The 27,320-nt window shown below is 42.7% G+C and overlaps 1 protein-coding gene across 1 annotated transcript in view; it reads right to left on the minus strand.

Moving 5' to 3' along the window:
* The window catches only part of LOC148522954 (transmembrane protein 176B-like), a 34,939-nt gene extending 13,634 nt beyond the window's left edge, over positions 1–21,305 (minus strand). The window contains exons 1-4 of the mRNA XM_088473593.1: positions 21,220–21,305; positions 11,021–11,236; positions 9,466–9,579; positions 622–678 (exon numbers count right to left, since the gene is read on the minus strand). Coding sequence (XP_088329719.1) covers positions 622–678; positions 9,466–9,579; positions 11,021–11,224 — 375 coding nt within the window. The 5' untranslated portion in view covers positions 11,225–11,236; positions 21,220–21,305. The remainder of the gene's footprint in view (positions 1–621; positions 679–9,465; positions 9,580–11,020; positions 11,237–21,219) is intronic.
* Positions 21,306–27,320: the final 6,015 nt, after the last annotated feature.

Here is a 27,320-nt window from a genome sequence, read left to right on the forward strand (position 1 = left end):
ATGAATTACTAAAATGAAAAAAAAAAGAAAAAAGACAACACATGCCTAAACAGATAAAAAGAAAAACTAGACAAAACACTAAAAATAAATCTAGTAACTTTTGAGCACCCTCCCTTGCTCTAGCACAAAATGTTCTGCTATCTGCTAGTCCTACAGAGATTGGGGCCTATTTACAAAGCAGTGTTAGGAGACAGAGTGAAAAGTGATAAGGTGCCAGTCAATAAGCTCCCAACTCTCATTTTTCAAACACAGCCTGTGAGATGACAGTTGGGAGCTGATTGGCTGGCACCTATTCACTTTTCACTCTGTCTCCTAACACTGCTTAGTAAATATACCCCATTGTACTGTATAATTGCTGACAGGGAAGTGTGAACAATTTAAATTCCTCTGTCAAATTTGGGCAAATCTCAACAAACCAAACTTTTGGAAATGATACTTTCGAGCTATAATCACTAGTTTCTTGTTGTATTGTGATCGGCAGAGACAACCAATGTGATTTAGCACTGGCACTAGTTTACACTAACTTTCCTGTACTAAGCATTATATTTACATTTTTCACTCAAATGCGTATGACGAAATCTAAGCAAAATTACAGAGAAAGTGGAAAGGCAAAATGCTTACCCAACATCTCTTTGGATATCTGTAGGACATAACATTCAGAGCTCCACATATAATGAACTATAAGAAAGAGACAATAGTTAAAAACATGTCACTAGGATATTTCATGTGCACAAATACGGACCTGTCCCGCCATCTGGAAAGTTGGGAAATGTCACTCTAAATGGTGCAGGGACCATCTCTCACTGCGGAGTTACTGTGCCCTTGTGCACATGCATCTCAAAATTTGGCAAACAATAGGTTGACAATTAAAAGTTTTACAATGATTTGGCTGACACCAGAAGGTCTACATGGAAGAAGGTCAACATGACAAAATATAAACAGTGCAGAAGGTCAACAGGTTCAAAATGTCACATTGGAAATGGTCGACACCTTTTAGATTGTTTGTTTTTTAGGGTTAGAGTTAGGCTCTTACCGGCGGCACTTAATTGACAGTTAGGTTTAGGCACCAAGGGGGGCATTTAGGTATAGGCACCAAGGGAAGGGTTAGGTTTAGGGTTAGGGTAAAGATTAGGGTAAAAAAACAGGTGTCGACCATTTTTGTGTTGACCTTTTGACCCTGTTGACCCTTTCTACCTGTCGACCTTCTGTACTGTCTAACATTTGTCACGTTGACCTTCTTCCACGTCAACCTTCTGGTGTCACCCAAATGATTGTCGACTTTTTCATTGACAACCTTTTGTATCACACCCCTTGATTCTGGGTCTGATTTGGAGTCTGACAAATCAATGTCGACTTTTCCGTTCAGCTGCAATAGCCTACTTACTTCCTTATGCTAATGCTAGAATCTGCTAGTGCATGCCTGGCCAATCTGCAAAACTGGTGCCAGCATGCTTTACTAGCTGATCAGTGGGAGGGCATGCTGTGACTTATAGTTTCACAACAGCTGGAGAGCCACAGGTTTACCAGGCTTGTGCTAGTGAATACTAAAAATCTATGCATCCACATGCAGAAGCCTATCACACCCACTGCTTTATCTGGATTTGCACCCATGCCATGCTGGGTGCAAAAGATCCATCTGAAACAGTCATCCCATCTCCAGCTGCACTCTGTGATCCAGCAATGATGCAGACATCCTCGCCCACGACACTTCTATGACACTTCCATGCCACTTCAATGAGACTCTCAGGATAGAAGAGTTACTGTAGATTAGGGATATGTAGGCTCGGATTAGTTCAAATTTTCCCGCCAAATTAGATTTTTTTCCGGCCAAAAATTGGGTCTCAGAAAGAGGCAAAACATCATCTTTCATGGACAAACATCATCTTTCATGGACTTTTGTCCAGGAATGATGATGTTTGTCCATGAAAGATGACCTTTTGCCTCTTTCTGAGACCCGAGTTTCTCTGGAAAAATCAGAATTTGGCAAGAAAATCTGAACCAGTCCGAGCCTGCACATCCCTACTATAGAAGTGTCCACTTGGCCACTGCACAATTACCGGCCACTCAGAAATGCACATTTCACCAAATCTATACAATTAACCCATGCCCCATGAAGCACAATCGACCAGTCCTAGGAACTACTTGGCAGTGTGGTTATTGGTAAGACAGTGACTAATTTATATGTGTCTAACTCAAAGCATCCTCAAAGCTTGCTGTTGTGTTCTTACCAAATGTTTTGTTTTTCCCATGTGAGAAGGATTGGCTTGATTTTCAAGGCTATTGGGAAGTATTTGTAATTAAGCTTATTGTTGTATCATACACATTAGTAAACAGTATATTGTTAGTTTAAGCTACCTACAGACCCTCCAACATGACCTGCTCCATTAGGTACAAAATGCTCCACTCCTGGACTTCCCTTTTAATTTATGATTGCAGACACCTGTTTTGAAACACCCGTCCCATCAATTACCTAGCTCAACACAGGTGGCTGCAATCATACATTAGGTGGTAAGTCCAGGAGCAGAATGTTTTATACCTAATGGAATGGGTCATGTTGGAGGATAGGTACCTATAGTCCTCTGGTTCTGTATAGGATGCCTTAGCTCAGCCTCTGGTGTTTTGGTGATTATAATAGGCAGCATACTGTTTATCTTCAAGTCCACTAAAGCCTTTGGCGGAAATTTATTAAGCAGTAGGTTTGAAATCCCATCGAGTTTGCTGCATTTACCCAGCAGGATTGCATCCCCCAGAAATAATTGTAACCCTGGTTTCAGCAAAGGGAAATTTAACTACGTGCCCCCATCCAAGCTAAATGTTAGATTATATTTATGTATTGGTCTGCTTGGGAAGACCAGTGTACATTTGTTGACAGTAACAATAAAGCCTTGGACTAAATTACTATCTAATAGATGTTTGTGGTTTTATTTTCTTTCATATCTCACCTCCTTTATTTATTCTTTTTTTTCAGGTAAGTAAATAACACTTTGTCAAGGAATACATTATGATAGTTTAATAGAGTGATAGAGGTCATTTATCAATCTACATTAAATTAAATACCATACATCTCTAATGTGATAAAACATCTAAACACATTCCCCCAACACTATCAGACCCTCCAACATGACCCATTCCATCCGGTACAAAATGTTGATGATTGCAGACACCTGTGCTGTCTCATCGATTAACTAGTTCAACACAGGTGACTGCATTCATTAATTAGATGGGAAGTCCAGGAGCAGAGCATCTTGTACCGGGTGGAAGGGGTCATGTTGGAGGGTAGGCACTATTAACAAGTTCAATGTTTTCTACCCTATAGCAAATAATTATTATGTCTAGCGTATACAACCAATTCACATGTGAATGCCGCACAACATCACATGCAAGTTGATATCAGAGAGTATATTACCCTTTTTTCCTAACACATTAACACTTTTACTTTCCTTGACAACCAACTAATTACTTTATATTGTTCACATAGCTAATAAATATATAATTTTCCTGCTACTATGAGGCAATAATAGTAAAGAGACTTGACCTATCTCTTAGTAACATAAAACATCTGGTAGGGAATATACAGTAAGTCAGGGTATATTTAAAAAAGTGTGGGTTTTTAGAAGTGGAGATGTTGCCCATAGCAACCTATCAGATTCTACTTAACAATTATCTAGCACCTTCTAGAAGATATTAGCTAGAATCTGATTGGTTGAAATGGGCAATATCCCCACTTTTAAAAATGTGCACTTTAGTAAATATACTCCAAAATGTCATTGTTGCAGGGGCGGATTGGGCCACCGCGACAGCGGGTAAGTTCCCACTGGGCTGGTCCCATTCCCCCCTCTGTCGGGCCAGCTTACCCGTCTGAGAGGCCAGCCCACCCTGCATACCGGTACGGGCTGTTTCATGCTTCTGCCCAACACGTTGCAGCACTTCCGTGATTTGCGTGTCACATGTGAACGCAAACCGTAAGTTGTCATCGGCTCCCAGCTAGAAGGCACTTCCGGCCGTTAGCCGGGAGCAGCAGCATAGCGTAGGCACTGCTGCTCTCTTGTTTAAGTATTAGCCACTACCAGTGTGCGGGGGGAGGCAGAGTGTTAAACACTAATCACTCTCTCCTCACCCCATGATATACACTCACCCACCCGGCCCTAGACACAGAGCCCCTCCGCCCCAGGGACAGTCACAACAACAATAACCTCTAGCCCCCCCCCCTATCTGCCCCAAGGACCTACCCTGCATGCCTTAGCCCACCGGCCCCTGGGACATGGGACCTACACTGCCTGCTATACACCACCTCAGCCCCCCATCACTGGGGACATATACTACACAGATTCACCACCCCACTAACATCCCCACGCTACCTCCTGGACCCCTAAAAGAAGTGTCCCCCAGCCCCAAGGAGATATACTGTGCTATACACTCTACCCCACTGGCCCCAGGGACATACACTGCCTGCTCTATACCCCTGGCCCACCCTGCCCCTTAGCCCCAAGGACATACATTACCTGCACTATGTCTCCTAAAGTCGAAAGATTCATACACTCCCCAACTTAACCAGACTCTGCAACATGACCCCTTCCATCCGGTACAAAAAGCTCTACTCCTGAATTTCTCTCTTAATTGATGATTTCAGTCACCTGTGGTGAAACACCTGCCTCATCTATTACATGCTCAACACAGGTGTCTGCAATCATTAATTAGGTGGGAAGCCCAGGAGCAGAGCATTTTGTACCTGGATGGAAGGGGACATGTTGGAGGGTAGGCTTAACTGACACCCTAGACACAAAATCCCCCCAACCCAGGGACATACACTATACACCCTGCCACAACTTTGACCCCCCTCCCCGGTCCCAGGGACATACACTTCATGCCCCAGCCCACCGACCCCAGGGACATACACTACCCACCCTACCCCCCTTAGGCCTAAGGACATACACTGCCCGCCCTACTCTCCTTGGCCCCAGGGACATACTCTACCTGCCCTACCCCCTCCTGGTCCCAGGGACATACACTGCCTGCTCAACCTCTGCCAGCCCAGCCTCAGGGACATACACCAACTGCCCTACCCCCCACCTCTGCCCCAGTTACATAAATGAACCACCCAACTTCCTGGCCCAAAACATACAGTTTATCCCCTGTCCCATGGACATACACTAACCCAAGCCCGCCTGTCTCTGGAACATTCACTACCCCCACCCAAAGGGACATATCTGCACCCCCCAATCCATAGCACATAAATCACCCGCTTTGTCCCCCAGCCCCCGGATGCGGTTTGCAAGGCAGTTGGGTCTTGCCAATTCTTCCTGCAGTACCTGTGTTGGTACTGTTGACAGCCTGGGCACCTCAGTGATCACAACAAACTATAGCTCCCGGGAACTAAACAGTTGAATAAACATCACTTTTTGGGACAGAGCCAAGCATGTCAGCCAGCAGAAAGGTCGGCCCTCTATGAGAGACTGGGGCAATTATGTATGTGTAATTTTTTTTTCCTGTGGAAGCCATTTTGTTTTTTTATCTCCTGTGGGGACCAATGTGTTTATTTTTTCCTGTGGGGGGCCATTGAGTTTGTTTTTTTTCTGTGAGGGCTAATGTGTGTGTTTTTTTCCTGTGGGGACCAGTTTATTTTAGTTTTTTCATGCCGGGGCCAATATATTTTAGTTTTTTATTGTGGGGTCCAATGTGTTTTAGATTTTTCCGGTGGGGGCCATTTTTTTATTTCTTCTGTTGGGGGGCCATCGTGTTTTGGGCAATGTATTGAGGCCAATGTGTTTTATTTTTTTCTTGTGCTATGTTTTTCATCTGCACTTGCATCTGAGTTGCACCGTGTATGCATTACCAATGGTGTTCATACAGAGTTGCAGTACAGATTCAGGCGCACTCACCAAGAAGTCTGTCAGAAATGTTGTGTTGGGCGGTAAAAGAGGGTTTGCTAGTCAGACTCAGATGTATAGTAGTATGGGCGTGTTGCTGAAACATGGGAACTCCAGCTAGTACTACAGGGGTGACTCCCAGGTAAGCTGGCTCTCAATTTGGATGTATTTCTGTATGCTGCCTCTGCTGGACTCCAACCCTGTCAGAACAGATACAGAGCCCTCCTTTGCCCACACTGGCTGTGCTAAACCTGTAATCCCACCGCAGCTGTTACTATTTTAGTTGTGCTAAGTCAGTGTTGGAGGGGGTCCAGGATCCTCACAGTTGCCTCTGTGGAGGCAGCATTTATATCTTACTGACCTATCCATGCAACCCCCCTTGTCCCTTCGTGCATAAAAACATCCTCACAGTCTAGAACCCTCTCCTACTCAATGTATGGGGTGCGATAAGTCACCTTTTCTGGGGACCTGCTTTACTTTTAAACATCAATTATAATATAAATATATGCAATTACATTAACCACTTATCACTGTCCTTTATAAGTTATGCTCTACTAACTAAATAAAGTAATTAAATATGTATATGTGACTATAGGGGGTAAATTTACTAAGATTTGAGATATGTGAAGGCTGCTTGTGTGTTGTACCTGTAAAAATGTGTTAAATGAAGTCACTTTGCTGTTTTGCAAAGAATGTGGATGCTACGGAGAGCAGCGCGAGGATGGAGATGAGTATAGGATCTTTTTTGCAGGTACATCCAAATGGATTTCTACATGGGAGAAGAGGACAGAAACATTTGGCACAGGTAAGTATGTGTGAGTGGGTTAGGTGTATGTAATAAACTTTTACTGTATACGGTGTGTGTGTACTATCTTTTTTTAACTATTTCTTTTACAGTGTGGGTATGGGTGCTGGCCGCCTGCTGGCACTTGTAGTTCCACAAGTGCCAAAGGGCAGGCATGCTGGCACCTGTAGTTCTACTGTAAAATACAATAGTTTATTACTATTTAACAGTTTATTATCCCCGTACCCACAGTCCAGGGGTGTGGAGCAGAGCCCCGGGCTTCAGATCAAGCCTGGGGTTTCGGGAAAGGGGGACCCCTTTTTTGGGGGGTCCCCACCTCCCCTGAGATCTCCGGCTTGGCCTGATTGGCTTGGGGTGTTAATGCTTTGGCCATGGAGCCCCGGTGATAGGGTCTCCTGGCTGTGGCATTAAACCCCGGTCGGTTTGGGTCCGGTGCTGGTTTTAAATATAGGGGGACCCCTATGCTATTTTTTTCCCCCTATATTTAAATCCAGGACTGGCCCTGCAGCCTGGTGCTGGTTCCTAAATTACGGTGGAACCCTACTCATTTTGTTCCCTGTAATTATTGGAGCCAGGACTGGCTGACAAGTCCGGGCTGGTTATGCTTTTGGGGGGGTCCCTACGTCATTTTTTTTTTAAATGTAACCCTATTTTTAATATTTACAGGCAGAAATATACACAAATCACACTGATTTGTGTATGTTTCTGCCAAACTCGCAGTTCAGGAGGTGGAGAGTTTGAAACATCAGTTTGGCAGAGATGTTTGCTCCAATCTCACTCGAGCTTGTCATCTCGATTCTTGGTAAATTTGAGAGTTGCATCTTTTTCATGAAAAGTACTACCGAGTTATCCCGATGGTAAGTTGATTCGATGTTTGCCATCTCACCCGAGTTTTATGAGTGAGAAGAGAGAAATCTCTCTCAAACTCACCCGACTTTGCCTTTAGTAAATTTGCTTGTTGAAAAACATGCCTAATCTCACCTGAGATTGTCATCTCAACCAATCTTGAATCATAAGGTGCGTATCCACTACTCGATTAAACAGGTGGATTGAACGATAACGACATCGTTATCGTTCAATCGCTTGTTAATCGTTTACAAATCAGGCAGTTTAATGTACAAAACGACCAGTGATGCGCTGTCATATTTTACATCTATCACCGCCCAAACATGCTGGTCAACCTGACGATGACGTCAGGTTGCCCATGTTCGGGGGTGATTGATGTGCCTACACTGAACGACTGATCATTCAGTGTAGGCACATCACAGACTATGAAACGACTGCACGATTACAATGTCGTAATCGTGCACTCGTTTCACAGTCGTCAAGTGGATACGCAACATTAGAAACTTTACCCCTAGGTGTGCTTTACACATATCCTATTAAATTCATCTAAACTACAACAAAGTGTCACAAATACTTGATTAACTTACTATATATATATATATATATATATATATATATATATAAAATCATTTTACCTTAAATACTATAAACATACGTTATACTACAATTTTTCCTAATAAATTATAATAAAAACGTATAGTTTATAATTATATAATATACCTACAGTACAGTAACATAAGTATTACACAATGAAGCTCAAAACCACTGACAAGCCACACTTAGAATCGAAACTGCTGTTGTGAATATATCCCAAAGTATGAAAACCCCAGATTGTGTAATCGCACGCAATGCATCTGTGAAAATATGCTAAAGCCTGCCACCACTCATCCAGCATAGAGATGCCCACTACTGCTTTCTCACATCCGTAATACCTCACAGTGCTGCATATACAGGGCCGGCTCGAGGCATGTTCGACCAGTGCGGTCGAATAGGGGCTCCATCCCATAGAGGGCACACCCCTGCCAGCCATTCCCGATTTCAGCGGGACAGTCCCGTTTTTTGGGCACTGCCCCGCTGGTCCACCCGCGGGACAAAGTGTCCCACAGATGGTCGGGATGCTCGGCACCTCCAATCAACAGTCCAGGGAGAGAGCTGGGGGCAGCCCAGCTACTGACGTAGTGCTGGGCTCACCCCCAGCCTGACGTTACTGTGAGGCGTGCCATGCGGGCATGCCCCAAAATAATTGTCATTTTGGGGGCATGGCTTATGGTAATTAGGCCACGCCCCCATTTTCGGTCTTCGGGGACCAGACCGGCACATGGTGCGGCAACCCCTGGAGTCGGCTCTGTGCGTGTACCTCGGTAACATTGAAGCACTATGGCCCATCATGCACAATTACAGCAGGTCTGACCTGTCTCAGAAATTTTCGTTGCACACAGTGAGTACACAAGCTGTGTATGCCATCGCAGTGGCTAATTTATGCACACCCATGCAACAGCGTACCAACAGACAGGCACATCTGCATTTCTGCAACCACTCCCCCGTCACCACCCCCAAATGCTCACGGCCTGTCACTCACTCTGTGATGGATTCCTGTGCATGTGCGTGATCGCAGCAAACGTGCTATGCGGTGCAGATGAATGCGCAGTATTCAATGATTGGCCAATCTGCGTACGTGGTTACAATTGTTTTTCGCCACCTGCTACAGTAAATGACACATGACAGATGCACTGATGAAGTAACAAAGTAATCTAAAGTAAATTGTTTCAACAGGTGTGAAAATCTGGCTTTCATTGCAAATGAGTTTAGGCACCTGTATAGCTGCGCGGGCATAGGGTTTACAGCTTTTTTATTGTCTATGGAGAGTCACATACACAGACCTAATGCAGGCGTTTAGCTACAGTATACTGTACAAACAAGGAATGTGACTTTACAGCCTTTACTCACCGGAAATCCAACCCAGAAGTGAGTGCCATTATACATAATGATGAGGGACGGCTGCACAACACAGAGAAGAATAGCCAGCATGACACTGATGCAGCCCAAACTGATCAAGGACACCTACAGCAAGAGAAAGACATTGTTTAACTTGACCTCCAGTGTTTCAATTAAATTGATCGTATTATGATTTTGGGTTGGGTATGGGATGCCGACTCTCAGGATCCCAGCAGTCAGAATCCCGACAGGTTTAGGATACCGACACCTGCAGGTAAGTATCCTAACCCTACTCTTAATCCTAAACCCCCCAATAGCCTAACCCTAACCCTTCCCCTTGTGCCTAACCTTAACCGCTAACTCTAACCATAACTCTCCCCCTAACCCCAATACTTACCATTGGGCTGCCGACGGTCACTATGCCAGCACCAGGATTCTGACTGGTGTTGGTGTTCTGGTGTCGGCATTCTGAGCACTGGCATCCAGACAGTCAGGATATCAACTACATGCCGTGATTTTGGCCCTTTCAAGTCATATCAGAAATAGTCTTGGTACATCCAGGGATGAACACTTGTGTTATAGTACATACCGCACAACACAGTTGGAATACAGTCTCTTGCTATACAGGAAACCTTGTTGTCTGGCTTTTGCCAGTCGTAGTATATGGGCATTCATGAATCCAGTAATATCTTAAAGGGTGCGTAATATAATCCTAATAATCACAGCCTGCAGCACACTACAACTTCCCGAAGACTTCATGAAAAACATTCCCAATCTGCATCATCTGTTATAATAACTTGAGAACTTGACAATACTGAGGCTGAAACTGGGGTGTGTATAAACCCATTTGTGTGATAAGATTTGTAATTGCAACTGTCATTTTATATATACTGTGCAAGATAAATGATAGCTAGAAGCTAATTGGTTGTTATGGACAACTCCTAAACTTTTTGTTAAAAAAAATTCTAATTCAGATTAGAGGGTCTATTTACTAAGCCTTGGATGGAGTTAAAGTACCAGCCAATCAGCTCCTAACTCATTTTTCGAACACGGCCTGTGACATGGCAGTTAGGAGCTGATTGGCTGGTACCTTATGTCCGTTAACTTTATCTCCATCCAAGGCTTAGTAAATAGACCCCGGTTTCAGACTGACCCTTATAGACCAGATGTACCAAGCTCTGGAAAGTGATAAAGTGGAGAGTGATAAATGACCAGCCACTCAGCACCTAACTGTCATGTTACAGGCCGTGTTTGAAAATGACAGTTAGGAGCTGATTGGTTGTTAGTTTATCACTCTCCAATGTATCACTTTCCAGAGCTTAGTACATAGCTTCTTGGATTAAAGTCATGGTGCTGCCAATAAGACAACAACAATTATTATATAAACTAAACTTATTTTTATGGTCATCTAGAAGTCAGTGACAAATAAGCAAATGCATAATTGAACATAAATGTAGAAGGATGAACTAAAGTGGCTCTTTTCTCAATTTCTATATTTATTTCAAAGATCACTTTACCTACATCATGGCACTCTAACAGGTCTATACTGTAGTTAAAGGCACCTCACCCCAACTCCTAGACGCACTCCAGATGCAGTGTTATTGGTCGGCTTTGTGTCTGGAGCAGATTTTCCTTTGCTTTTGAGTGTCCGGATAGTATCCAGTAGACAGTCCAGGGCAGAACGCTGATTAATGTTGATGTGTACTGTGGTTCCCTCTCGTGTCTCACAGGAAACTTTCCCATTTTCAGTATTTAATAGTGTTACTGACATTGTTCTACAGAGCTACAGGCAAAAAGTGTGTGTTAGAATTGTAGTGTAATAGGGTTATAAAGGAGTTAAACAGTAGGTGAAGAGCAGAGGAACATTCTATCTGGAATCTCAATTTCTAAGGGGTCTATGCACTAAGCCTTGGAGAGTGATAAAGTGAGATAAAGTACCAACCAATCAGCTCCTAACTGTCATGTTACAGACTGTTTGAAAAATGACAGGTAGGAGCTGATTGGTTGGTACTTTATCTCTCTCAAAGGCTTAGTACATAGACCCCTAACTTTCTCCTGTGAGTTCAGAGGCAAACTGAGGATTTGTAGGGGAGGGGGGTCCAAATATATATACATATGGAAGTGGTATATTACTCAGACAGTCAAAATTTAGACATTCAAAATATATACACCATAATATCGAAAGGTTACATTATTCAAACAACCTAAATGTCAACATTTATTATTATACACGTAGTAAATTATATTATACTCATATAGACATATTATATTATACTAGTATACAATCAATATATACAGTCAAAATGTGGACAGGGACATAATGTAGACATGGACATAATGTAGACAAGTACCATATAGACAAGTTGAAATGTCAACAGGGTCAATGTGTCGACATTTAAAGTATAGACAGATCATTAGATCGACACCAAAATGTCGGCAGTCAAAATATAGATATTCCTATATTATGAATTCCAACATTTTGACATGGTCAGCATATCCTGCCATTGATTTGCTGTTAGAACATGTTGTAACTTTGGCAGGGCATGCTGGCATATGTATTTCCACAGCTACTGGAACGCCACAGTTTGCCTACTTAGAGAAGAGCACTGCACATGTGCAACAGTCATCCTAGCATGTCAGTCATACAGTTATATGGCTAAATGTCACATAATAAAAATCATTGTCACCTCACCTGCTAGAGAAGTGAGCACAGACCAACTGCCCACCCACTATGTGACCCACCATACATTAATTGCTGCAGCAGTAAATGACGTGGCCGCTAATCCCCTTCATAGTTGCGTTAAAGAAATGACAAGCACGGTAGCGCTAATTACCTGCATAGTTGTGCTAAACAGGGGCACAGAGGGGGGTACTAACTACTTACTGGAGGGGCCTGGCGGGGGCCCGGGTCTGATGCCCTCCTCCCTGTCAGCTGAGCAGCCCAGCACACGCTGCTGTGTGCTGGGCTGTAAAGGGAGACTGCTTGCTCATCCACAGGAGTCTCCTCTGCCTGTTGGGAGAGCGATCATCATTATTGCACCCCCCCTGGATTTGCGCTGGGCTAAGGGGCTCACAGCATCCCCCTCCCCAGCGCTTTGCGGCACTGCAACTATGTGTTTTTTTCTTAAGGGTGCGTGACCAAGCCTAGGTCAGGCCCCCTTCACTCAGGCCCGGTTTGACTCGTGGCAGCCCTCATGCTAAATAACTGACAAAAAAAGCGTGTACATCTACCTATATTTGGACTGCAGGTTACACTAAGTGCAGTGATCTTTGCCTCTCTCAGCCAATGAACGTTCAGCCAATGCATTTCTATAGAAAATGCTGTGGCTGAGCAGTGATTCGCGAAGTACCGTCCTTAGAGGTACTGTCCATGGGGTCCGCATTTTTTATTTTTTTTTGTTTTCAGAAGACAGTGGATGCTTACATGGAAAGAACAGGACACAAGGGGTAGTTAGAGTATGGATTTTTATTCACAGATCCCGGTCTTGGTTTCTACTGGACAAGGGGATAGACTGGCTCTAGGGACAGGGTAAGTATGTAGTGTGAGTGCAGGTGTGTGTGAGTGAGTGAGTGAGTGAGTGAATGCATGTGTAATAAAATAATTAAACCTTCGTTGTCTGTGTCCTGTTGTTTTTTTATATTTCTTTTGCAGTTTAGCTAGAGGTATCAGCGGGTTCTTAATTTCCTGCATGCTGGTACTTGTGGTTCTCCAAGTACCAGCATGCAGGGCAGGCTTGCTGGAACCTCTAGTTCTCCTGTAATTAATATATTATTTATTCTATTTATTCACACAATTAACAAGGCACCCACCGCCCAGGGGTGCCGGGGATAGCTCCAGGCTAATAGCCCAGGCCTGGTGTTCCCTGGAGAGGAATAACCCCTTTATTGGGGGACCTCACCTCCCTACGGGTCCCCAGTCTGGACTGGCTAGCATGGGGTGATAATGCTTTGGCCGGGGGACCCCATGAAGCCGGTCCCATGGCTGCAGCATTACACCCCCATTAGAAAAAGTCTGGTGCTGGTTGTGGCTAATACGATAGACCCCTACTCATTTTGTCCTCTGTATTTCCACAACCAGGCCTGGCTCACTAAGCCTGGTGCTGGTTGATGAAAATATGTGGGGACCCCTATGTATTTTCCCCCCGTATTTTCAAACCAGGACTGGTCCAGAAAAGCCCTGTGCTGGTTGTGCTTTTAATTTTAACACTTTAATGGGATTTTTTTTTAACACAGAAGCATGCACTGATTTCACTGATCTGTGCATTCCTCTGTGTAACTCACATCTGCTCAGGCTATACTCGCTAGACTGAAGAAGATCTACTTTTTTTCGAGTTTTAAGTAAGTAATATGTAACCCCTAGTTACTGCTTAAGTAATAAACCACTATAGTGCCTCCACCTAAACTGTATTTATCAGGGCCAGCTTAGGAACACTCTTGTTACCACACCAAATAGTTGTAACTGTATTCTTTATGTAATTACAGGTGACTTGCAAATGTTTATTTTAGAATGTAATACAATTTACAATATCAATGAACTACCTGATTCCCTCCATAGACATCCTCTCGACTCCTAAGATAAGTACTACACCTTTTTACTCTGGGGTTAGTTTTATTAAGTACTACACATTTACTGGTTACTGATAGTTCCACAATAGGTATGATTTACATTCATATAACACCATATACAGTTTAAAGTATCACAACAGTTCAACAGCATATTATACACAACAATAGGAATAATCCGATGGTACTAAGTAATCACTGCAGTTCATAAAAGTCTAACAGTATGAACTATACTACTACATAGTTATCCTTTCCTTAGATATTTTATAACACAGTTCATAGGCACATATTGTCCTGATAAGCTAATCCACCAAATGCCATTTGGATAACTATTTAATATGCTTGCAGAGATGATATCCCTAGATGCTTGGGATAATAAGTGTTCCCTTTGTTACAATCTAATTATAACTCATAGGTGCTCCTTCAGGTAAAGCCAGGATGTTTATTTATATACATTGGGGGCTGTACTCTTATCCCTATATTCTTAGGAAATCCCAGTTTATAGTAATTTGTCCCCTCAGTAACCCAATACTGAGGGATGTTGTATTGGCATAATTAACTCCCTGGTAGCGTCTTCCTGCGTTCCAATTAAAGAACTGGTTCTCCTTGTCAATCAGCAATAACTGTAGCTATGCGTAATAATTGTACTACTCCCCCAACTCTTCTGGTTTAGCTACAGAATATCCAGTCCCTTTAGTGGACAATTATCTAAACCTTTGGCTGTTACCAATCCTCCATAGTTGATTGGGTCTATTGTAATCCTGTGGATAAGAATTATGCTGCTGGCACTTTCAGTGTAGTCTGGTCCTCCACTACCCTCCTACTATCACTACCGAACCAGGGGCTTTACAATAAGCTCTGGATGCTGGCCACCTACAATCCACTGCTGTGGTGATGTGAGTAAATATCTCTAGCCAGTCTCTTACTACATGTGGGTGCTGTGGATAATTTAATCAGCCAAGTCACTGTCTGCATAGGAGTTGCTGCCAGTATGCTAGTATCTGCAGCTGCAGCTGCCATATAACGGATCACCTCTCCTCTGTCACTCACCACTCGCCAACCTGTCCTCTCCCGGAGATGACTGAACGTCCGAGTCCGTCCACCTAACTTGCCTCCTCCTACTGCTTATTGCCACTGCAACCGAGGACAATGCCTTCACCTCTGCAACTCCCGGGCAAGCGGAGCACTCTGGACCTGTCTGCGGCCGGAGCTTAGCCCCAGAACCAGCTGCTATCACTGGAGCCTCTGTCCCGGTCACCTCAGGGCCAGCTGCATGCTCTGGACTTCCTTGCCGGCGGAGCTCAAGCCGGACACAACCGCCACTCAGCTCCAGGTAAGCCCACTCTGGCTTCAGCTGACTAACAGAGCAGGTTAGCCTCAGCCTGAGCACTCATGGGGGAACCGCAGTCTGTCCTCCTGCACTAACACGGTGCCCTCCACTACCACAGCGTGACCCCCCTTGTCCTGCCTGCAGCACCAGCCCCTTTCAGTCTACAGCTACAGTTAACCTACGCTCGTGCTTTTTCACTTTTCAGAGCTTAGTACCTCTGGCCCGGAGTCCCCCCATCGGTGCCCTAACCCATACATGCCTACCCTCCCGGTTTTAGCGGGAAGCTCCCAACTTTTCACTCCCGGAAGGGTAGGCACTTCTCCCGCATTCTGCCCAATTTCTAGCAGAATGGGAAGAATTTCCAGGGTGATCGCAGGTCCCCGTGTAGGGGGTGGGCCTTAATGACACGATTCACAGTGAATCGCGTCATTTAGCTACACCCCCTATTTAAATTTCAGCCAATCGCAGCAATTTGCTGTGAAGGGGTGGGGCTTAATGACACAACCTGTCAGGCCCCGCCCCGTCACAGCCAACCTGCTTCTCCTACCAAGGCTTCTCCCGGGGAGGAGAATCCAAAGGTAGGCAACTATGCCCTAACCTAAACCCCCCTCTGGGTTAAGAGTTAGCAGTAGCCGGCTTGCCTTCATTCGGGAAGCCGTCTGTCAGGATTTTGTTTTCGGGCTAAAATCCTGACGCCTCTCTTTAGTCCCAAGATGGGATTTAGACGTTGGGATTTCATGTATTTTGACTACATCCCCAATAATGAGTATCTGCAGGCAACAGTGTAGCATGGTGGAGGTTCCTTGCAAGTTTGGGGCTGCATTTCAGCAAATGGAGTTGGGGATTTGGTCAGTATTAATGGTGTCCTCAATGCTGAGATATACAGGCAGCTACTTATCCGTCATGCAATACCATCAGGGAGGTGTCTGATTGGCTCCACATGTATTCTGCAGCAGGACAAGGACCCCAAACATACAGCCAATGTCATTAGGAACTATTTTCACCGTAAAGAAGAACAGGGAGTCCTGGAAGTAATAATATGGCCCCCACAGAGACCTGATATCAATATCATCGAGTCTGTCTGGGATTACATGAAGAGACAGAAGGATTTGAATAAACCTACATCCACAGAAGATCTGTAGTTCTCCAAGATGTTTGGAACCACCTCCTTGTCGAGTACCTTCAAAGACTGTGTGCAAGTGAATTGATGCTGTTTTGAAGGCAAAGGGTGGTCACACCAAATATTGATCTGATTTAGATTTCTCTTCTGTTCATTTACTTTGCATTTTGTTAATTGATAAAAATAAACTAACACTTCTATTTTTGAAAGCATTTTTACTTTGCAGCATTTTTCCACACCTGCCTAAAAGTTTTGTACTCAAAAGTTTTATATATGTACAGCACTGTGCACACTTTATATGTGTATCGGTCAGCACTCAATAACACGTATCTTTATCCAAAACAGAACAAGAGAGCATAAAGAGGCCCTAGACAAACTTCATAAGAATATATCTTTAAGCCGTCATCAGGGAAGACATGTTATATATCAAACATAGTATCCCCTCTTAATGTTTCAAGACTTTCTGGGATCACAGTCATGAGAATCAGAGAGCAGTTACTGTAGTTGTGGCAATCTGTATGCCATGAACAAAGAGTTCTGTTCATCGGAGCTCTCTGTTTGAAATGTGGCAGCTTCGGTTACGACCATGGGTAGTGCTGAGGCAGAGACACAGCTGTCTTTATCTCAGATAAATTCCAGTTAACCTTCTCCTCATGCGACTGGCTAGCTACAAAATGGCATCTCCAATAATCCAAGACCCATTTTTCTGGCTAGTGTTTCCACTTTTGCACTCCTTTCATTTCACTCTCCCTTTATTTCTTCTCAACCCATAACATATCCTTTATTCTGTTGTGTCCTCACATGTTATATTCATGTTTCCACCTCTTTTCCTCTTCAGATATAGTAAATAACCTGATAGGGTACTGTTTTTCTTTTTTACTGAGGCCCAACAAATTAACTCTTGCCATAGGCGTAGCCAGAACTTTATGGACCCCATAGCTACACTTTGAAGGGGCCCCATCCACAATGCATCTAGACAGGCTTCTCTCTCCACAGCGGCTGATTATTTTATGCCTCATTGTAGTGTCCTGGTTAATTTTATGCCCCATGGTAGTGCCCTTGTTCATTTTATGCCCCAGAGTAGTGCCCTGATTACATGTATGCCCCAGGTAGTGCCCTAGTTCATTTTATATCCCTTTAGAAGTGCCTAGGTATTTTTATATCCCATAATAGTGCCCTAGTTCAATTTATCATTCATGTTAATTAATGCCTTTCACATACTCTACTCAACTATTTATTTACAGCATCTATAAAAACAACAAAAGTTATTAGTCAGTGTATATATATAAAAAAGATATAAAACAGTAATATAGACTAAACAATTTGGTTTAACAAAATACTCGAAATAATCCATGTATTTTAAACACCTAATAGGAATTCAACAATATAAATACATCCATGTTACAAATTTAAGCATGGGATTCTGTTACCACAGAATAATTACATTGATACTTTGGGTCAAATGTAATAGGGTGAGAGCTTAGAAAAGGTGAGAGTTTAACAGTAACCTCTCACACTTTTTAAACTCGGCCAATGTAATAGAGTCTGAGAACAGGCAAACTCGCACATTTTTAGACGAAAGAAACTCTCACTATTTAAACTCTCATCCAGGTGTTTTCCCATTTTAAAGACAAAACTCGACCAATGTGAGAGGTTACTGCTAAACTCTCACATTTTCTAATCTCTCACCCTATTACATTTGGTCCTTTGTATCTTGCACTTTATATACGTTTGTGATACAAATCAATTGGAATTAAACATCTTGTTACAAATTATTTACAAATAACTGCAAACAATATACAGTAGTTACATTATACTGAAGCCCATTATACTAGATAAGATGGGATACTTGAATATACAGTATAAACAAAACTTCTTTCCTGAATATATGAAAAATACTACCTTTCTTTAAAGAGATAATAACTCGGATTATAACAGCTATATTTATTCTCACAATTTATTTTCTGTTTGTGTATATTCATACCATCTATAGCTATGGAGGTATATTACTGCTTAATGTAATAATATACTTAACGGCACTCAGTGTAGTGTCGAAATATAAGTGCTTATTAGGAGTATGTAATTGTGCAGGGTACAGTGACTATAAACTGTGGAGCTATTAAGCTACCTATTTAATGTCCAGATACCTGCTAATATTAATGATGATAGAGATAGAGGGTTATTTGGACAGAATAATATGGTATGAACTCATACGCATTAATGAATGTAGATATAAGACTACCTAAAATATGTATAATATATAAAAACATATGTATTGATCTGATACACCTACTGTATTGTGCTTTGAGAGCTACTATAATTCTTCTTATTTACAGTGCCTGATTAACCTTTTTGAATATGCCTTTTTAGTTTGTGCAACCAACATATTCATTCAGACTGAGAAATGTGAGAATAACTAAAATATATTCCTTAGAAAATTCTATCCCATCCACTAAGTACAATATCTAATACGATGAACTGTGTACTGTCTCTGTGAATTAACTAAATAAGAACAGCACAGCAAGGGCTCACAGTTTTTGAGAAAAATCTTTTTTATTTTACTTTGTATTTCACATCACATTCCTTATGTGTAATATCTTGCATGCATTGATATATTAAAAAAATTTATTTTAATACTTATAATAAAAGTTATATTTTAAAGTATCTAACTGTGCCTGTGGTAGCACACCCTTTGCATAATAATTATCACAAATAAATATTATCTGGATTCGTTAGTAGGGGTTTGAATAACAATAGTAAAGACTTGTAAGTGACATAATCCAGTGCAATAAAGCTGGCCATACATGTAAAGATTATCTGTCCAACCAGCCAACTAGTTGATTGGTTGGAATAAAAATTTGGTAAGGTATGAAAGCAAATTACAATCAGCAATTTGCTCCCAAACGCCGGAAAATCTATAAAAACTGTTGTTTGAACAAATTGTTTAGATCAAACATTTAACAAACTTGTCTGATGACCATTTTCATCTGTTTTCTGGCATTTAGGAGCAAATTGCTGATCATCAGTTACTCCCATACCTTACCAGATTCTCATTCCAACCAATCAACTAGTTGGATGGTTGGACAGAAAATCTTTAGATGTGTGGCCATCTTAAGTAACTTGCATTTTCCCCACTAAAGGGGTATATTTACTAAAGTGCAGGTTTTTAGAAGTGGAGATGTTGCCCATAGCAACCAATCAGATTCTACTTAATCATTTATCTAGCACTTTCTAGAAGATAATAGCTAGAATTTGATTGGTTGCGATGTGCAACATCTCCACTTCCAAAAACCTGCACCTTAGTAAATTTACCCCTAAGCATGCCACCAGAAAAAATATGCATCTTATTTGCATCACTAATGCAACCAAAGTACAATGTAGGGGCACACTGACTACTGGTGCTTGCACTTCATGTACAGTACAGTAGCTTCTGTGTGTGACTCAGTCACTAATATGAGTAATAAGGCAAAAGATAGAGGTCTGATACGAGTGACCCATGCCATGCCTTGCAGCATGTATATCGTTATGTTTAATTATTAATTATTTTTATTCTAAAAATTACATGGTCTTTAGACAGCTATAACACCTATGAAGAATATAATAACACAGACTGTTTTGCACAATGAATTATCAACCTATTGTACAGTAGTTTATGCCCCAACATAATTAAGGTGAACCTAGGGGTAGAAATTACTCATCTCCAGTGCTAATTGTTGGGGAAACAAGGGACAAGCAGGTTTGGGTAAATTAACATCTTGTATTATTTATCTGTTACTTTTAAGGTGACACAAATTTGTACAGTGCCACACACAGCAAAAAAATGTAACTGGGTAAACTGAGTAACAGTTTTGTCTCCCGCTCCATCTGATACAGTCCCAAATCTCCTGTGTCCCACGAGCTCCTATTGTCTCAGCATTGTCCTGTCCCGTTAGGCTGCAAGCTCTCACCAGCAGATCCTTTTGTCATCCTTCATGCGTACTTGTTCTGCTTTTATGTATTTGTCTTTTGTACAATTTGTTACTCCAACTGTATTTTGGAGTCTTAAAAATAAATGCTGATGACACACAAGTGCTGGTAAATAGTGTGCAAGGTCCCCAAATAATATGGAGTTTTTCAGTTTATATATATATATATATATATATATATACATAGATATATAAATACATATATATGTATATATATATATATATATATATATTATATACACACACACATATATGTGTATGCAGACAAGTTTATGGATCAAATCTTTGGTGAGAACTGCAGTTGTTCTACGTCTATTGTAAAATAAATATATATATATATATATATATATATATATATATATATATATAAATCACAGGGGCTCTGCACTCACCATAATAACTAACAATAATAATAATAAACATAATAAACTGAGCGATGAAAGGATTTGATCGCTCGGTTTATTATGTTTATTATTATTATTGTTAGTTATTATGGTGAGTGCAGAGCCCCTGTGATTTCTATTTAAACCATGTGGTTACATACCATGTTGCACCCCAAATCTAGGAATGGTGAGTGCCCTGGATTAGTGCTTTTTATATAAATATATATATATATATATATATATATATATATATACATAAGCACTCCACAATAGTAATTTTTAAAAAAAAAACAAGCAGAAAGAGAGCAGTGCTGAAAGCCAGAACTCCATGTACAGTAAGTTGCAGTATGTTGCAGTTGAAGTGAATTAAAACAGTACACAATACAATATAATACTATTACTCACTGTCAGCCTTCAACACGGTCAGTCAGTAGTTCAAAGTGTCTTTCTCCTGTCCCTTCCTTAGTGAAAAGTCCTGGGTGTATATTGTGAATATGTGGAGGCGAGGCATTTACAGTATCAGGCGGAAGGATATGGAAGGAAGTAAACAGAGTATTTTTCATAGCAAGTGTTTGCTGATTTTATTACGGAACAGTTGTGCGATCATCATTGATGCTGCTGATACTGAGTAGTGTAGTTACAGTAATTATGAATTATTTCAGTGGTGCATTAAAAATTTTGGGTAGTCATTTGTAAATCATTCACTAAGGCAGGGGTTCCCAATTCTGTCCTCAAAGCACCCTAAGAGCTATTTCACACACAACGGTTTTGTCCATCTGGCAAAAAAAAATGGACAGTTTTTTACCGTTGTTTAACTTTAGTGGAAGTTACAAATAGATAATGGCGCCCACATTGCACTAACACGGCACGAACACCGCACGGTCACCGTGGTACAGCCATAATAACCACTGACTAGTTCGGCTGCCGACCACGATTTCAGTGTTTAAATAGAGATACAAAAACACAGCAAAAACATTACACACGGCACAAAACCGTTGTATATGAAAGGGACAGAACCACAGGAGAACAAAACTGATATTTTTTTTTTCTGTCCAGACAAAAAACGTTGTCTGTGAAAAGAACCTAACAGTCCAGGTTTTAAGGATAACCATGTTTGTGCATAGACGATATAATCAAACTGACTGAGGTGCTAATTAAGTCACCTGTGCTTAAGTATGGACATTCTGAAAACCAGGACTGTGCCTAGAGGAACGAGTTTGGGAACCACTGCACTAATGAAATCTATTTTTGAGTTAAAATCCAACATTAAAATAAAAGCTAACAAACATACAGTATTTATTGTTTAGAATAAAATAGGGAACCTAAATCATCAAACATTATTATGGTTTATATCATAGAGTAGAGCTTTTAAAATAAAGGTATCATTTTTACCCTGATTGTTTTTATTTTAGTATTTTTGAATGTTATATTAATGCTAATATTTGGTAATGACAGAGGAAACTGCTTAGGAATGAGGCACTGTGGGGTTTATGTATCAAGCAGTGAAAAGCGTGGAGAAGTGGACCAGTGGTGAAGTTGCCCATAGCAACAAATCAGTTTTCAAGTAGCATTTATCAAGTACAGTCTATAAAATGCTAGGTAGGAGCGGATTGGTTGCTATTAGAGATGATCGGGTCCAGACCCACCCGAACTTTGTGTATCCGAGCCGAGGTCCGAGTCTGGCTCGGGTTTTCCCACCTGACTTGGATTTAAAAACGAGGCAAAACGCATCATCCTCCCGCTGTTAGATTCTCGCGGTTTTGGATTGTATAAAGGTCCCGGTCAGGACCGCCATTAGGGGGGGGCTGCTGGGCCTGGAGTCCCAGGCCCTGATACTCGGGGGGCCTGCCCACTACCACCCCCTGCTAATGAACAATAGTAACTGCCTGCCCACTCCTATCACCTCAATAGTGAGCGACAGGCCCTAACAGAGAGCCACCCACTGCTAACACCCACCACCATACAAAAAGTACCCAGCCACCATCCTGCTCTGCCTCCTACCTAAGCAGCAATAAAGTTTTGCTCTGAGCCGGCGCAGTGTGACATCATGACGCTGTGTGTGAGTTTGGTGTAAGGGCTGAAGAGCCGGAGCAGCCAGAACAGAAGAATGAACGAGGTTAGTAAGGTAAGTGATTCTTCTTGCATTATTGCAGCATGTCAGATGTTGCAGATGTGGGGAGTGCAACTGGCAGTTTTGTTATTTGGTTACTTTCTCCAAGCCAGTAGGGAAGGGAGGATGTGGGTGAAGTGTGTGTGGTGGGGGTCAGGGGAAGGAAGGCTTGAGTGGGGGCTGGGGGGAGCTACCTATTTTGTTAGTCCCGGTCCCCACAATTCCTGATGGCAGCCCTGGTCCCAGTGATCAGCGCCATTTTCACTCCGACTGTGGAGAGTGTACAGAACAGATGTGCTGCTCTGTCTGTGCACGCTGTTGTGTCACTGTGTTGTCCTGTCGGGGGCTGGGGCTACAGGTTGCTGGTGTGAAATCCATAAAGGGGCTGGGACTGCAGTATATAAAGGGGGGCTTCAGTAATCAGTACATAAAGGGGTGCTGCTGTGTCACTGTTGTCCTGTCTAATCAAGGGGCTGGAGCTGGAGTACATAAAGGGCTGCTGCTGTGTTGTCCATAAAGGGGTGCTACTGTGTTGTCCGGTCCATCAAGGGGCTAGGGCTGCCGTTCATAAAGGGGTGCTCTGTTGTCCAGGGGGGTGCTTTGTCAATCAAGGGGTGCTCTTCCCAAGTGTAAAAAAAAAATAAAAGTTAAAATTAATAATAATTATCATTCCTCAAACAATAAAAAAATATATATTTTTTTATTTTTTATTTTGTGTGTGCGCTACCTAGTAGCTACGCTATTATTGTTTGGTGACACTGCCGGCGAGACAACAGTTTATCATCCACTCATTTGTGACTCTGCAGGTGGTCCATCCTCACTCTGCAGGGATGCTTTGTTGTCCATAAATGGATGCTCCCTCATCCAGGGGTACTTTTCCTCAGTGTAAAAAAAATAAAAGTGAAATAAAATTATCATTCCTCAAAAAATTTAAAAAAAAAGATCTTTTTGTATTTTTATTTTTGTGTGTATGTTAGCAATTTAGCTATGCTATTAGGGATAAATTTACTAAGATGAGACTGTTTAGAAGTGGAGATGTTTCCCATAGAAACTAATCAGATTCTAGCTATTATCTACTAGAAGGTGCTAGTTAAAGTTAAGTAGAATCTGATTGGTTGCAATGGGAAAAGTAAAAACGTTGTCTCTGCGATATCTCCTCTTTTAGCAAACACAGACAGCTCAAAAAACTAAAAACTCTCATCTTAGTAAATTTACCCCTTAGTGTTCGGTGACACTGACGGCTATTGTTCACACCTGCTCTCCCCTCCTCCCTCATAAATTTGCTTCGGCATCAAAAATTTTTATTAAATTTACTACCAATCAATCCTTCCTGTCCCTGCCTTCGACTACATACATACACCATCTTCCTCAGGCCTCTTGATTAATGAAAACATATGTTTCCTTATATGCCATGTTGGAAGTTGAACTGCCACGTGTTTGTGCCGCTCACTGCTGCCCCTTAACTTAGTCAGCCAGCTAGCTTGGTGCAAAGTTTGGGCCTAAACCGGATGAAGACAATACTGTTTGCTGTGAGGTGGTCAAAATTGAATGAATATTAGTGGAAATTAATATTATTGAGGTTAATAATACTGTAGGAACAAAAAAAGCCCAAATTATGTGATTTTAGCAGTTTTTATAAATATTTGAAAGAAAATACAGATCCAAAACCAAAACACACAAGGGTGGTTTTGGCAAAACCAAATCCAGATCCATAACTTGAAGGAGATACAGATCCAAAACCAAAACACGGAGGTCGGCGCACCTCCCTAGTTGCTATGGGCAACTTCTCCATTGGTCCACTTCTCCAAGCTTATCACTGCTTGATACAGCTGTGGGTGGCAACCCACAGCATATGCGAGCGGCCAAAAAGATGGTCGCGATGGTCTTGACCATCACGACCATCGGACTTGCGATGGAGACCCTGCGGTAGGGTCTCCCTGCCACAAGCCCTGGAGTGATTTTGGCTCTATCAGAGCCAAAATCATTCCCACTGACATCACTAGTGATGTCAGTGGGGCCGGCTTCAGACGGTAGGCGTTCCCATGGGAACGCCTCCGTCTGGCAGGCACGCCCCTGGCACGCCCACCAAAGGGGGCGTGCTGTCAATCAACATCGACAGCACGCTCCCTTTGGTGCGAGACCCAGAGCGATGGAGAGCCCATCGCTCTCCGGGTCTCGCGCATGCGTACGACGGAGCTCCCTCCGTCATGCGCATTGCGCAGGGGGGAACATCGACCCGCTTGCGAGTGTACTGCCGCTCACGAGCGGGTCTGAATGACCCCCTAAGTTCATTGTCATGGCAAAGAGGGACTTTGCAATTAATCTGATCATTCTTCATGACATTCTTTAGTATATGCAAATTGCCATCATAAAAACTGAAGCAGCAGACTTTGTGAAAACCAATACTTGTGTCATTCTCAAAACTTTTGGCCATAGCTGTACTTGTGAAAGTAGCTGTCATCACTATCAGGGTCTAAGTCAGGGTCGCTTACTATGCCAATATGAGACCAGTTGGCCATTGTTTTAAGTACTGCGCATGTATCTGATTCGCACTACACATGAGTCTTGATTGTTAACGTACCTAGATGTAGAACAAATTTAGATGCAGGGAGTGTGGTTGTTAGGTGGCTTTTTTAGGAGGTAATAGGGGGCTGGCTAGGCACTGGCATGTTACAGGCATGTAGCTGATAGTGGCTGCCTCTAAAGATGCACAACAGCTCACACAGGAGGTCATGTTCAGACAAAGAAACTGCGTTTGTCTTAGCTTAGGGCTCATGCAGGATTTGATGGTGAGTTTGATGGTGCACTGATGGTGAGTTTGATGGTGCACTGATGGTGCACTGGGATGGATTCCACAGACGCAAGAGGCTGCAAGTGGGTGTCTCAGTTTTGAATAAATCTTTGTGTGGGTCAGAATCAGGCCATCTCTGTAAATTTGCACCTTGGTTCAAGAGATCTTTTAAACATCAGATGGATCTGAGTAGCCCAATGTTCCAGACCTATGATAAGTCCTCAGAACAATTAGTCTATGTATGAATGCCAAGTTGCCGCCCAGTTACTCCCACTAAGCTGCAAGTGGAGTTGCAGTCGAGATGTACATGGCCCTAGGTTGCTGAAAGGTCCTGATTCAGAGAAGTACGCTAATGCCATCACTGCTATGGATTTGTGCACAGCTACAGTGTGAAAATATGCAAGTGTCACAGATGCCAGGATTTATATTGAGACCCCCGCAGACATCATCGCAAATCCAAGCCATCATGTACAAAGACCCAGCCGCATTTGCAGCATACTTGCCTACTTTTTTTCTCTTCCCGGGAGAAGCCCAGTTAAGAGAAGCAGGTGGGTGGCAATGGGGGGGTGGGGCCTGGTGATTTATACCATTAAGCCCCACCCCTCATCGTAAATTGCCATGCTTGGCTCAAATTTAAATAGGGGGCAAGTCCAAATGACGCAATTCATGAAGAATCATGTCAGTAAGCCCCGCCCCTACACAGAAACCCGAGATCGCCGCCGAAATGCTCCACATTATGCTCACTTTACTAGGAAGTGGGCAGAAATGCGGGAGAATGCCTACCCTTCCGGTGGTGCGGTAGGGGTTACCCGAAATATCGGGAGCCTCCCGCGAATTCCAGGAGGGTAGACATGTATGATTTGCATATCCTTCAATAATCGGACTTCTGAGTAAGCCTATGGCCACACAGAAAGACGTAGGGAACTGAGACACCACGGCCATTTTATCTGCATATGGGATTGCAGATACAGGATGCGTCAAGCCCCGAAAACAGTTGCAACACCTGCGTTTTTGTTGTCTCTCCCTGTTACCTCCCCTAACCTCTCCATGTCAATCTGCAAATAAATAGTCACAATGAGCAAATACTATAATGTACCTTGATACATGTGCAGTGTGACTCAGATGCATGTGGAGATTGCTGATAATCGCTCAACTGCATAAACATCGGCTTAGCGCACTTCACTGGGTGAGACCCAAAGTACCTTCTGCTCTGCTATGGAACATGTGAGGTGGAACTTCATAGTATTACAATTGAAGCAGTATTGCTATATATAGTATATCATATACACGCTCACTACAGTGTATATATTGTATGTGTGTGCAGGGGCGCCGAGAGGGGGGTGGAGCATGTACAGATTACCGGGGCCCGGGCTTCCTGAGGGGAGCGCCCCCCTCCCCAGCACGCAGCGCCGCTCAGCGGCGCTGCAAATCTTTTTTTTTTGTTTCGGGAAGGGGGCTGGCCACGCCTCCCACAATTAGGCCACGCCCCCTATTACCTGGGCCCGCCGCGGCTCTCAGTGGGCCTGTGTGTGTGATGGTGTGTGTGTGTCTTTATCCACCATACACTGCCACTTTATAATTTTTTATTTCAAAGAAGGAGAGGGA

Source organism: Taudactylus pleione, unplaced genomic scaffold, assembly GCF_031769625.1.
Source record: "Taudactylus pleione unplaced genomic scaffold, aTauple2 ptg000136l, whole genome shotgun sequence".
Lineage (NCBI taxonomy): Eukaryota > Metazoa > Chordata > Amphibia > Anura > Myobatrachidae > Taudactylus > Taudactylus pleione.